Below are 14451 nucleotides of genomic sequence, written 5' to 3' on the forward strand. Positions count from 1 at the left end.
AATGCTAAACTGTGCAATCAAAAGTTAAAATAAAATATAAAACTTTCAGTGCAAGGAAATGTCTACTTTCCTGTTTGGTTTTACTAGTCAGTAACACAAATCTTAAAACCAAAGAACACAATAGAATTACATAGAATTGAACAAGAATTACTACACAATGCAAAAAGACAATACAATGTTGTGGCTACAAATACCTTCACATTACATCTGGATAATTGTATATTATTTACATTCATGTATTTGGATAATAGGTTACATTACAGCAACAGCCTTTCTAACGTTTAACTTATATTTTAAGTTATAAGTTATTGTTTCTAACTTTTTCACCTCCCATGCATTCTTGGTGTTTCAGTTTTATATGTTCTTTTGTTTTTTAATAGTAATATTTAATTAAGAAAAAAACATGTACAGTGACTAAAGGGTGTGTTTCACGATTATTATACATTTTTGAATTATTATTATTAGTTTAGTCATTTTTTGGCACCTTTCCAGCAGATGGCACTTAGGCGGCTGCCTGGGTTGCCTGGCGGCACGGACGGCCCTGATTGCACTCAATGTGGTTTTGGCGTCCCCATGAAGTTTTTGTTTTTGGATTTTATATATTTGAGGGGTTCTGATTGAGAATCCGGATGATACCAGCTTGGCCCCCTTGGGCATTTTGTGTAATAGACAAATGAAGGCAGCTCTCTACGAAGTTTAGTTTCTTGGCCATAACTTGCTTATTTGGTGAGATACAAGATATTGTAAATAGCCAAATCATGTTATGCATGGTGTAACCTGAATCAGAGACCCTGAAAACCTAGGGGTAGACACTAAGATGTTCCTTACATCTTGCCAAATAAGCAAGTTATGCAAATGACCTGTCATAGTGCCTCATGGCTATAAGACCCAAATACTTGTTTAAAATATCAGTTTTTTAATGTCTCACATACAGTATACCCACTGGACCAAATGAATGCAACCTATCTCAGATGCTCAGCATTCGTACGCACTTTGCTCAGATATAATTGAGAGCTCTGTTTATTTGACACGCCTGGAAAAATAATGAAAAAAACACACACACATGAAACAACACACTTGGCTGTGTGAAAAACATAAACAGCATGATGTTCTTAATCCTGTGCAGAGTGGACCCCTGAAAGCAGATCAGTCAGTGCCCACTGTGACCCACACCCAGGTTTTGTTTTCTGGAGCCCAGCCATATGTGTGTGAGTGTGTGTGTGTGTGTGTGTGTTGAGCTTCATAGGCAGCTGTTCACCCCCCCTCCCTTTGCTGGTAGCAGGGTGTTGTAGTTGAGGGTGAGAGGTCCTGTTCTGCAGCTAAATGGCTGAGCTGCTGGTGGATTAACAGCCTGAGAAAAAGAGAGAAAGTGTGTATGTGTTTATCCCTGGCTCATAGCAAGAAAAGCTCCTCTAAACTAACCCCAATCTTTCCAGTCTCAGAGGGTTTCAACAGGGCGGATACCTTATGCTACATTCAAAACACTTTCATTTTTATTATTACACCTCCCCCACACACACACTTTGCATCGGAAATAAAGGCGTTTTATTCAAAAATGGCCGCTAATTTGCCAGAAGTACTCTCGAGCACTGGTTACCAAACAGGGGTACGTGTACCACTAGGGCTACAGGAGGCCATTGCAGGGGGCACTCAGAAAGATTTAACAATTCATTTCAAAATAATTGGGAATTTTTCCTCATTCCTTTTTTGGGTATTTTTTTCAACAAATACACCACAAACTAACGGTACTATTTATATATTAAGGTTTCATTTATTCAGACAACTGTTCCTTAGGAAGTCCACTTTGATCCCCTGACATGCATCAAAGGAAACATCAAAGCAATCAGTTTTTCAACATTTTGAGCCAAGATTCATCTTTTCATTGAAAAAAACAAAAACTCCAAGGCATGCACTATCATGTGAACATGTCTAAAATTAAATTTTGTAGCCTATATCAAAAATAAACAGTCATTTTTATTAAAGTCAATAGGAATCAAATAAACACAAAGAAAAAAGTGCTTTATGACATTTCAGATTTTTTCTTTCTTACAAAAAGTGCAATTAACAATCTGCAGTCATTCTTATAAGTTTTTCAATATTTTTTATTTTTTCAAATAAAAGTGCAATAATTTGACTATATGCAGTCATTCTTATCAAAGTGTCTTGCATACAAATATAAAACAAAACATAAAATATGATTATAATGACAAATTACTTTTATTTTGTTAAATATTGTATACATATGTGTCTTTCAGAGTTGCAGGTTTATCTCTGGCCCACACTCTTACATATATATATATATATATATATATATATATATATATATATATATATATATATATATATATATATATATATATAATTATTATTATTAGTAGTAATAAATACATTTATAATACATTTTTACAAACATTAAGGGGGCGGATTCACTAAAGGTTTAGTGGTATTAAAACGTGTGCAATCGTCACTCCATGCGTTTCCCCCCAATGAATAAGTATAGTAGGAGGATCTCCAGGGGGTGCAAAAATATGGGAGGAGGAAATGCAAATAATTCTATGCAGGAGGAGCAATGCAATTCATTAAATCTGGAACTGTTTGCGGTGATAGTTTTAGTATGGAAAAATAGTACAACTGAGAAGGAGGTGCAAACACACACGCAGAGATCAAAAAAAGGCTCCAGTTGTGTGTGTGTGTGTAAAAGAGAGAGGAAAAAAAGCTGCTTGTGCGCACATCTCTCTTCCGCCGATCACTGTCTCACACACATGCACGTGATCAGCCGGGCGCATGCACCCATCTGTCACTCACAGGCACATCCACGCACATTCATCCACTGCGGGATGAATAAAGAATATCTACACAAGAAACCCATGCAACACTCCATGCAACAGTTTTTTGAATGAATATCTATCTATCTATCTATCTATCTATCTATCTGCTGTAATTCAACCATTTTTTTATTCATTTCCGCACACTCAGGTTCACACTCCATGTCCAACATAATACGTACAAAACACTTATTTAAATAGGGCGGTCTGCACCAGTTCTGCACGTGCACTAATCATTGCTGCTATCGTGAGGAAACTGCGTCACTAAAGGATTTAGGGAAGCAACTGGTTTGCCAGCTTTTATTTCAGATCTTAGTGAATCTGCCCCTAAGTGTGTTTGTTTTCATAAACGTTTTTTAGACGAATTAGGTGAAATTGAATAATTTCTTACGGCACACAAGTGTGCCACGGCCCATTGGTTGAAAAATCCAGCATTATCATATATTCTTATATTTGTTTGTACGATCTGAAGAGGATATTTCTACAATGTTTCACAGAAGGTATTTCCACATTATCTTTCCTTTTAAATATTTTCATTATTTAGTAGTGCGGAGGATAATAATAACAACCATCAATTAACAACAACAACAACATTCTGAGATGACCTCTTGTGCTACAATTCATATTATTTTTCATACACCTCTCGTTAGTGGAGATTTTTGTCACCCCTAGTAGTGCATTTATAGTTTATAGAGCTTTTAAATGCTGTGGAAAGGGTGGGGGTGGGGGTGTAGGGTGGGACTGTGTGACAGTAGATCAGTGTAATTCCTGCCCGGCAGATGCAGGCCAGATTGATCAGGAAGGATAAAGATGTTACCCAAGAGCAGCAGGCAAGGTCTGAACAACAAATGGCACTCTGTGTGTGTGCGTGCGTGTGTGTGTGTGTGTGCGTGTGTGTGTGTGTACTGACTACATTACCAGCAGGCCACTTTAGCAGGTCCCACTCAGAGCTGCTCAGGCCTCTTAGAGCTGCTTAAGAAGTGCCACGTATCGTACGGCTGTGCACGTCTGTGCACGGCTGTATAATCTGCTGCTGAATGAGCCTCGTGCAGAAAGAACACCCTCTCACGCACAAGTGTGCACAAGTGCACTCACGGTTAGCACTTTATCAGGTGCACCTTGAAACCAAGGAAAGGTGTTTAATGTTATTTTATTATCTCCCACAGTCTGCGCACAAAGCCAACAACAAAAAAAAAAAAAAACCTTTAAAAAGTATAAAGTCATTGAAAGCTATCACAGAAACGATTTCATTCCAAAGTGGAAACATTGTTGTGGTTTAAACAGCTGTCATTTTAACCTGTGATTTCATCTTATTTTTTTTCCTGTATTAAATAAAGTTTGTAACTTACGTTCTAGTATTTGAGTGGAGTCGGTGTCTCAGTATCAGAGGTAGAAGTAATGGATTACAAGTACTCACTGTACATGAGTCGTACTTTTTTTGAATATATTTCTAAATCAGTCTTGTTACTTGTTTTTAAGTATGTTTTAAAATAACTAATCATTCATTACATTTCTACACCAAACCATTAGAATAAACTATACATTTTAGTTTTGAAATGGTGTATAGAGTACTGATATATCCTACACACGTTATTAATTGTTGCTGATTCGATTCAAGGACAAAATTAATTATTTAACGATTTGATCCGAAACGATTCAATAACTTTTTATATAAAATACTAATGAGTACAGTGTGAGTGAAATAAATCCCTGATACTGATGGTCTTATTAATGTGAGATTAAAAATAAATAATCTTCAGCACAAATAATAAGGAAATGTGTTCATGTATTAGATTAGAACAATGATTTATAAGAATTATACCACTCTTTCATAAAGACTGCCTTTATCTACTTTAATTTACTGTAAGAGCTCACACTCATCTTCCACTCACAAATCAACATGAATCCAAAGTAAGTAGGATTTTATGAAATTGTTACATTTTAAGAAGAAAAGAAATGAAACTACTGTACATATTTTTGTAGAGATACACATGTACAATCATACAAAGCATTCCTAGGTGAATGAAATATGTTGACTGAAACATAATGAGGCTAAAAATGTCTTGAACCACAGAGTCTGTTTTATGTCAGGTATAATCTGATAATATGTCTGCATATCATAAGATATGGGTTTTAGATGATTTAAAGTTGATCAAGGCATATTATTGCATTGGTAACTTACATGCAGTGTTGGGTAAGTTACTTTGTTACAAAGGACTAGTTATTTTCACATTCAGTGCAAATTAAGTCTGTTAGATACATGTAAAATAAATACATGTTTAAAAATAATTGAGGATATTTTCCTGCTTCAGCCTGTTTTGTGTGTTTTTGTTATTTTATGTCTTAATGGAGTCATTTTGTGTTTGAGTTGTTTATTGTGTGATCTTAGTCGTTTTGTGTTTTGATTTACATTATTTATCATGAAATAAGCTCACAGGAAATGAACCTATGACATCATCAACAGTCGGATTTTGATGTGTATGTTCTGTGATGTCATTGAGGCGATGATGCTACTGGTTGTTTGTTGCCTTTTATGTTCATTTATTCCTAATTTATCTGTCACCATGTTTGGCTGTGTGAGGAAACTTTTCAAAAAGAACAATAATAGAAAAATGAATAATAATAACAAGCCCTCATTTTTACATAGGGCTATTTTTAGCACTAAAAGACACTTTAGGAAGTTTTTCCAAAAGTTTAAAAAGGACAAATCCAAAGATGTGGAGCGGAGCTGCATCCCACAGCAGATACCACAGCAGGAGGATGATGAGCACCATGAGGGAGACACTGAAGACAAAGAAATATTCAGTCAGGACATCTTGTTTCCAGACTTGTCAAACATATCTTCAGATTCATCAGGGTTTGGTTGTAGTAGGACCATCATAAATCCAAAGAGTTGGACCTGGGCAACGATACCGTCTTTACCTTCATCTTCCTCTGGTTCAAACTCTAATGTATCTTCAACAGCCTCGAATGACTTTTTCCTTAAAGTGCTGGAATATTCTTGTCATCACCCTGATGCCATAAAAACAACATTCCACCACAATTCAGCTGTCCTGAGGAGCAGCGAGGAGTTCACAAGCAGATACAAAGAAGAGAAACTGCTCGGTGAAGGTGGATTTTCAGAGGTTTACGCTGGAGAATGTCGGTCCACTTCTACACCTGTGGCCATTAAACATATCCCCAAAAACGTCATGCGGTTTGTTCAAGTGAACTGTCAGGGTAATGTTTATGATGAGATCTTGGAGGTGTTCCTCATGGAGCAGGCGGCCGGTCGTCTCTGTGACGACAGCTTTGTAAACCCCGCCATGATTGGCCTCATGGACGTCTTTCACCTGGAGACGGAGGTGATTATCGTCATGGAACGACCGCCGGACACAGTGGATGGGGCAGATTACTTATTTGAAGTAAATCATATACCAGAGGACCAGGTCAAGGTCATCTTCAAACAGATCATCAACGCCGCATTGCTAATGCACAAAAATGGTGTCTTCCACCGGGACTTGAAGCTGAATAACATCCTCGTTAATAGGAGCAAAGGAACTCCTGAGATCAGAGTCATAGACTTTGGATGTGGGGATTTCGTGGAAAACGAGCCCTTCAGTAGGTTCTATGGAACTCCAGAATATGGACCACCAGAACATATTGATGGGGAAACTTACATGGCCGAGGCAACGACGGTATGGCAAATCGGAGTCATGCTACATATCACCTGTACCAGGGTCGATTTCGATACATCGTGGTACATGGAAGAAGACAACGAGATGCTGGAAAATGTATCGAAGGAATGCAATGACTTCTTGAGCCAGTGTCTGGCCTTGGACCCAAATCAACGTCCAACCTTAGAGGATCTACTTCTACATCCCTGGCTGGAGTGAACTGGTCCCTATGAACCTAAAAGTTGTTTACAACGTGGCAGACACCGAGGGTGCTCCGGCATGTAAATCATAACACCACCAAGGAGGTGGAGTTATGATTCAAGCAAAAGACAATTTTTAATGTAATGAAATAAAAGTCACAAATGACAATAAATTGGAATTTCTTTGCTTAAATGTAACCATGTCACTGCAAATGTCTTTTACCTTAGTTATTTACATTAAATGTTGATTTTTATGAGAAACTAGAATTGTTACTAAAACAATGAAATCATAGCAAAGAGGTAATAATTATGGGTGACTTAAACATAAATTGGGATGTTAACCAAGGAAGGAGAAGTTTGAAAAAGGTTGTGGATGAAATGAACATGACTCAGGTAATTAATGGCCCAACAAGAATTACAAAGTCACTCAAACTGACTTAGCTTTTACTAATAGGCCAGAAAGGATCATGAAGTCATTTAATATGCTCACTGGATTGTCTGATCACAATTTTATAATGGTGTCTAGAAAATTAAATGATAAGCGATTCAAACCACTGGCTGCTACTGAACAAAAAAACTTCAAAAATGAAATCCAACAAACAAATTGGGATGCACTGATCAATGGATTTGATTTAGACCATGACTGTTCAAAATTTTCAGACAAAATTCATGAAATTACACCAAATTTGCCCAAAAAATGTAATTTGCCACACATAAAACATACATATTTAACCTGTACATTGGTGGTTAAATGAATCTGTTCCCACACAATTAAAATCTGTATTTTCTTCCAGAATAGTGTTTTTGTTGGTTTAGTTTCTTATCAGGGATTTAAAACTTAAGGTTAGTCACAGGTGCAGGAAAGTTGATGGTCTGTAGATGGTGCAGGAGGTGAAGTAGGAAGGTGCTGAGTCATTGCACAACGTGATTTATTTTAGATTAACAAATTGTTATATCTTGATTTTATTTTTCATTAATCATTAATAGTCTCTGTAAAAAATAACTATTTCAATGTAAATAAGAGTCAAAGGGCCACATTAGGCCCCAGAGCCACAGGTTGCAGACCCCTGCTCTGAGAGAACCACAGCTGAACATCTGGCCTGGCATCATAGTCCATCAGTTCTGGTCCCTCCATGATGATTCTGATGAGCGTTTACGCTCTATCGCTAAGCTCAGCACGTTCTTCCTTTTTCCTGCTGCTATCAATGTGAGCGTGCACTCAGTGAACAACTCGTGAAGACTGTTTTATGCTTGACGCATCAACGTGCTGCGTAGAAATAAGACGCACGGAATCTGCATGAAACAACGCATTTATACTTTGTGCGGCTTCCGCTACCAAACTGCAGGGGGCAGTGTAATACAAACACACGCCAACCACGGTACAAAAGTACAGTAGAAGAAGTAGCCAGTGTTTACAATATGGGGGTGACCGCGAAACTGCATCTACTCCTTTTTCTTTTCAAAGAAGAGGAAATGTGTTGTCGTTTGTTACTACTGAGACGGAAAAGAAAGTGAAGGTGGTCGACTCTTTAAATCGTAGGAGCCAACCTTCCAGGAACTACAGTCCCTGTACCACATGTGTTCCTGCTGATGCTGCATTTCCTCTTCAACAAAACCTGATGTACTGGTATACTGTATCTGTTGGTGATCATGTTAAAAACGTTTTTGTTTGAGAACTGTAAACACAACATATTTTTTTTTTCTTTTTTTCCAACATGGTTTTCCCTCCTTCTATCTCTACTGTGTATAACCTGAACATTGGAAAAACATTCATTTTTATCTAGTATTCGTAGAGTTGTATACAGTACTTATATCTTCTGTTTTTTATTTTTATTGTGCAATTTCCTTTCTTGCAACATATTTTTCCCTTTTTCTGTCTGTACTGTGTACAGGCACATGTATGTATATGTATTCCTGTTTTTCTGCTACTTGTGTGATAAACAAAGGACATATCATCTCATTGTATTAACATGAAAAAACCTCAGCGATGCCCAGCAAATCTATAACTATCACCACTCACGTGCCAGGAGGGAGAACAGCTTCTGCATCCTGGCAGCACGATGGAGAATCCTGGGACGATGGAATTTCACCCACAGAAAACTGTGAAGGTTGTGAAGGCCTGTGTAGGCCTGCACAATTATTTAAGCAGCACAGATGCTGCCAACTCCCCAGCAACCAGTTCCATCCCTCCCAGGTTCACAGACTCCTCTCCACACACGGGGGTGATCCTGTAAGTGGAGGGTAGTGGTAGCAGGCCACAACAACTTGTCGGACATTAGCCGTCTCAGCAAAGCACGAGCTTTGCTGCACTCTCAGCTCCAAATGATCTCAGGTCATTGTTCCGGACACCACAGGAACTTGTTAGAGAATGTAATCAGAAGGTACGCTGAACAGGAATGAAGAAAATACAGGACTGCAGTGAATTTAAAATACAAAACTGTTTTTATTGCAACACACTGTAACAAAAGAAATAAAATATACTAAAAACAAATTGCACTTTTTTGTGACCTCTATTCTATATTCTCATACAGCACTTGGTAGATTGTATGTTTGACTGCCTCCGCTTGGTGTGCTGGGATGGATTCCAACATGTCAGCAACAACACAGCCAAACCTTGTGTGTGCTGTGTCCTTAATGGTGGCTCTCACTTTCTCAATATCTACTCATCTATGTTCAAGCAGGTCAGCATCTACAGTATCTTCTTCAACTCTGGTCCTGGCGACACACTCCTTGAGGAACTCCTTTTACCTGAGTAGTACGGCAGAAGTGATCAGAATCAGAAAAAAAAACTTTATTTATCCCAGATTAGGAAGTACTGAGCGTCATACAAAGAAACAATAATAATATTGGAACAACACCAGTAATAATAATTATACACAATAATGGAACAACACTGATAATAATAATCAGAATCAGAATCAGAATCTTTTATTGACCAGGTACAGTTTAGAACAATACGAGGAATTTGACTAGGTAGTTGCAGTGAAAGGAAACACATCAACACACCGGAGCAGCCATTTGCGGCGCCCACATATTTAGGTGAAAAAGGGATCAATAACAGGAGGAGAGGAGGGGTGAGGGGAAAAAAAAACTGCCAGTTTGAAACTGATTTCCCTAAACAGAGAAAGCAGTGTGAAACCAGGAAAAAAACCGCTTCTGCAAACATAAATGTAAGCATGACACAGTCAAACAACTCGAGACAAGGCATGTAGGAAGGGTTGGGTGGGAGGTTGGCTGGGGGAGGGGGTCAGGTGGGAAGAACAACAGGAGTCCAGCCGTTTGGGGACATGGGCGTGCTGCCAGTCGGCGCTGCAACCACGCCTCCATGCAGCTGCGGTTGGGAGGTGGGGAAAGATGGCCGACGAGGCATTTGAAGTTGAAGACCTGTAGCTGCGTTACTGACAACCAGATGACGTGTGGAAAAGTTCAGCATCAACAGTTCCAGGAGGAATGTAGGGAAGGAGCGGGGGGAGGGAGTGGGGGTAAGAGCCGCCGTCTGCAGAAACTTCCTGGTGATAAGAGTTGAGACAACCTTGGCTTTAGCCTTGGCTAGCTGGGGAGCTGAAAGGGAGATAAGCAATGTGATTTGATACAGGCTATGTTAATTTCCAATAGCCTTCTGTCCTGGGTCTCTCTGCTGTAATCCAATGAATGGCCTAGTTTCCACTTCCAAGCCGGGTCTCGAACTTCTCCCAGTTGTTATCCATAACGCGTAGACGATCCAAAAGCAGCTCTTGCTTGCTTTTGATATCGATCAACACATGAGTCTGAGTGTTCAGAGCCCTGCTACATCCTTCAGAAATCACTGGCAGCTTTTCCAAAACAGTCGCCAGCGTAGTACGGACTTTTCGATAGATTAGGAAGCCACCAGCTCCGATCAGCAGCATGCCTACTATCATTATTCCAATCATGTAGATGTCCTCCACGTCTTCCACGGAAAGGATGGACAGACACACAACTCGCCACTTGTTCCAAGGGTCAAGTGTGTATCCAGCCGCAAACGTCCCGCTTGGACATGCGGGGTCACCACCCCTGGTTCTTTGCGTCGAAAAAATCTGATCGATAGCACTGAGAGACCAACTAATTAATTCCATTATTCCGGTTTTGGATGAGTTGCAGAGAGAGGCTCTTGTTAGTTTCACAAGACCTGACAAAGCAGCAGCTGGGAGAGAGATAAGACGGAAGGGAGGGAGAAACAGAGAGTGCGACTGACCTCGTCGAGAGAAGCAAGAAGAATTATAATAATAATAATAATATAATTATATATATTAAAAAAAAAAAACTCTTCCTCACCCTTCGCGGGCGGTCTCTTTTTTCCTCCAAGCTTGGGTCCTCAACCAGAGGCCTGGGAGCTTGAGGGTTCTGCGCAGTATCTTTGCTGTTCCTAGAACTGCACTTTTCTGGACCGAGATGTCTGATGTATTTCCTGGGATCTGCTGGGAGCCACTCCTCCAGTTTGGGGGTCACTGCCCCGAGTGCCCCAATGACCACGGGCACCACTGATGCCTTCACCCTCCAGGTATTCTCCAACTCTTCTCTGAGCCCCTGGTATTTCTCTAGTTTCTCGTGTTCCTTTTTCCTGATGTTGAAGTCGCTTGGTATTGCTATGTCGACCACACGGCTTTCCTCTGCTCTTTGTCCACCACCACAATGTCTGGTTGGTTCTCCATTACTATTCTGTCCGTCTGTATCTGGAAGTCCCACAGGATCTTGGCTCGGTCATTCTCTACCACCTTTGGAGGTGTTTCCCACTTTGACCTTGGGGTTTCCAGCCCATACTCTGCACAGATGTTCCTGTACACTATACCAGCCACTTGGTTATGGCGCTCCATGTAAGCTTTCCCTGCCAGCATCTTACACCCTGCAGTTATGTGCTGGATTGTCTCATTGGCCTCTTTGCACAGTCTACACCTGGGGTCTTGTCTGGTGTGGTAGATCTGGGCCTCTATTGCTCTGGTGCTCAAGGCCTGCTCCTGTGCAGCCATGATGAGTGCCTCTGTGCTGTCCTTTAGTCCAGCTCTGTCTAGTCATTGGTAGGATTTCTTGATATCCGCCACTTCAGTTATGTTTCGGTGGTACATCCTGTGTAGGGGCTTGTCCTCCCATGATGGAACCTCCAGCACCTCATCTTCTGTTCTCCACTGTCAGACATTCACTGAGCATGTCATCTGTTGGAGCCTTGTCCTTGATGTACTTATGAATCTTGGATGTTTCATCCTGGATAGTGGCTCTCACACTCACTAGTCCTCGGCCTTCTTCCTTTTGGCTAGCGTACAGTCTCAGAATGCTGGATTTGGGGTGGAACCCTCCGTGCATGGTTAGGAGCTTTCGCGCCTTAACATCTGTGGTCTGTATCTCATCCTTTGGCCAGCTTATTATTCCTGCAGGGGTATCTGATTACTGGTAGGGCGTAGCTGTTTATTGCCCGGTACTTGTTCTTGCCATTGAGCTGGCTTCTTAGGACCTGCCTTACTCGTTGGAGGTATTTGGCCGTAGCCGCTTTCCTTGTCACCTCTTCGAGGTTGCCATTTGCCTGTGGGATTCCGAGGTACTTGTAACTGTCCTCAATGTCTGCTGTTGTTCCTTCTGGGAGTGAGACCCCTTCTGTGTGGACTACCTTCCCTCTCTTAGTCACCATCCAACCACACTTATTTAGTCCGAATGACATCCCAATGTCTACACTGTATATCCGGGTGGTATGGATCAGTGAGTCGATGTTTCGCTCATTCTTAGCGTACAGCTTGATGTCATCTATGTAGAGGAGGTGACTGATGGTGGCCCCGTTCCTGAGTCGGTATCCATAGCCAGTCTTGTTGATTATTTGGCTGAGGGGGTTCAGACCTATGCAGAACAGCAGTGGGGACAGGGCGTCTCCTTGGAATATGCCACATTTGATGGAGACTTGTGCAAGTGGCTTGCCATTGGCTTCAAGGGTGGTTTTCCACAGCCTCATCGAGTTTGCAATGAAGGCTCTTAGAGTCCTGTTGATGTTGTATAGCTCCAGGCATTCAATGATCCAAGTATGTGGCATTGAGTCGTAGGCCTTCTTGTAATCAATCCAGGCAGTGCTCAGGTTAGTATGTCGAGTTCTGCAGTCTCGAGCGACTGTTCTGTCTACCAGGAGCTAGTGATTGGCACCTCTGGTATCTTTACCGATTCCCTTCTGAGCTGTGCTCATGTATTGATCCATGTGCCCGCTTATTTTAGCAGCTATGGTGCCGGACATGAGCTTCCACGTTGTGGAGAGGCAGGTTATTGGTCGATAGTTGGATGGGACTGTACCCTTTGAGGAATCCTTCAGGATCAGGATTGTGCGCCCTTTGGTTAACCATTCAGAGTGATTCCCATCTCTCAGCAGCTGGTTCATTTGTGCTGCCAAGCGCTCATGGAGTGCCGTGAGTTTCTTAAGCCAGTAGGCATGTATCATGTCAGGGCCTGGTGCTGTCCAGTAAAATAAAGCCATATAAGGGGGCACCAAAAGAAAATCTGGTCTCGGGCGCCAAAGAGGCTAGAGCTGGTACTGTACTGGACAGTACAGGTGAGATTTCATAAATTCCTGATGTTTCTTGTGAGGGAATTGTCTATAAATTAATGATGGACACAAACAAACAAGTAAACAATATTTAAAGGTAAAATTCACATTTTATTTGAATAAAGTCCAACCAACACTTCAGTTTAAATTAACTTTCAATAATCAATATGTTTTAAAAATAAAAATCAATACTATGTTTGTCTGAAGATCTTCTGCTTGCTTGCTTTTTCAACTTAAAAATAATACTGTACAACATTAATATCAACAATTGAATCTGTTCAGGTTAAATAATCAGTGGTTAAATCTGTGGAATATAAACCTGGTAAAATATAAAGTGATTAATAGATCTAACTAGTACAGTGCCCGTCGGAAGTATGTATTCATATAGTGGGAGGAGCTTAAGTAGAGTTGTCAATTATGGCCAAATGAGTATGTGTTTGAAGGTTGGATGTACAAAGAGGTGTACATACTCTGTACTCTGTGGTCTGTAGTGTTTTAAAGGGGTTTATTTGCGGGTGCAAAATAAAAAAGCGTGTGTGATTTCCCTGGTTTAATTGTACTAATACAGTACCCGTCGGAAGTATGTATTCATGTGGGAGAATAAGGGGTATAATTGCGGGTGCAAAATGTGTGTGCAATTTTCCTGGTTTAATTGTATGAGACATGTGCATGACTTCATCATCACTTTTATATTTTTTTGTTTGGTGTATTTTTCTGTAATGTATGTTTTTTGTATTTGTGTATCTCTCTGTTGTCTTTTTGTGCATTTTTTGTATAATTATTGTTTTTGTTGCCATTGTAGTGTGATTCAGGAGTCATTTTGTGTATTTTTTGTATAAGTATTTAGTTTTGTGTATTTTGAGTCATTTTCATATTTTTGTTGTCGTTTAGTGTGTGTGTGTGTATGTGTGTGTGTGTGTTTGTGGGGGGTGAATCCATTCTAAATTCATGCCACCAGTCCATCCATGTGTACCTGCCTAACTTTCACTAAACGTATCTATTTTCAGTAGTTAGGTGTAGTGGCAGGTGTGTCGTTAGTGAAGCTGCAGTAATCAGGTGACTTTCACTATGTAGCACCGTTTACGTAACATTAGAACTGACTCAGAGCGTAACACTACAGTCACTGCCACGCTATGAACGGGTGTCATGACACAGACTGTACCTGGACTAAATGGTGGTATGTTATACACTCAACACGTGACATACCTGCACGCATGTCACGTAGACACTCGGGGTAT

At 40.4% G+C, this 14451-nt stretch overlaps 1 protein-coding gene across 1 annotated transcript; it reads left to right on the plus strand.

Annotated features, from left to right (window-relative positions):
• Positions 1–5393: 5393 nt before the first annotated feature.
• Positions 5394–6744, plus strand: LOC114470211 (serine/threonine-protein kinase pim-1-like). Its single transcript, XM_028458250.1, has one exon. The coding sequence runs from the start codon at positions 5438–5440 to the stop codon at positions 6698–6700; it is 1263 nt and encodes a 420-aa protein (XP_028314051.1). The 5' UTR covers positions 5394–5437; the 3' UTR covers positions 6701–6744.
• The last annotated feature ends 7707 nt before the right edge of the window (positions 6745–14451 follow it).

Source organism: Gouania willdenowi, chromosome 9 (genome assembly GCF_900634775.1).
Source record: "Gouania willdenowi chromosome 9, fGouWil2.1, whole genome shotgun sequence".
Classification (NCBI taxonomy): Eukaryota; Metazoa; Chordata; class Actinopteri; order Blenniiformes; family Gobiesocidae; genus Gouania; species Gouania willdenowi.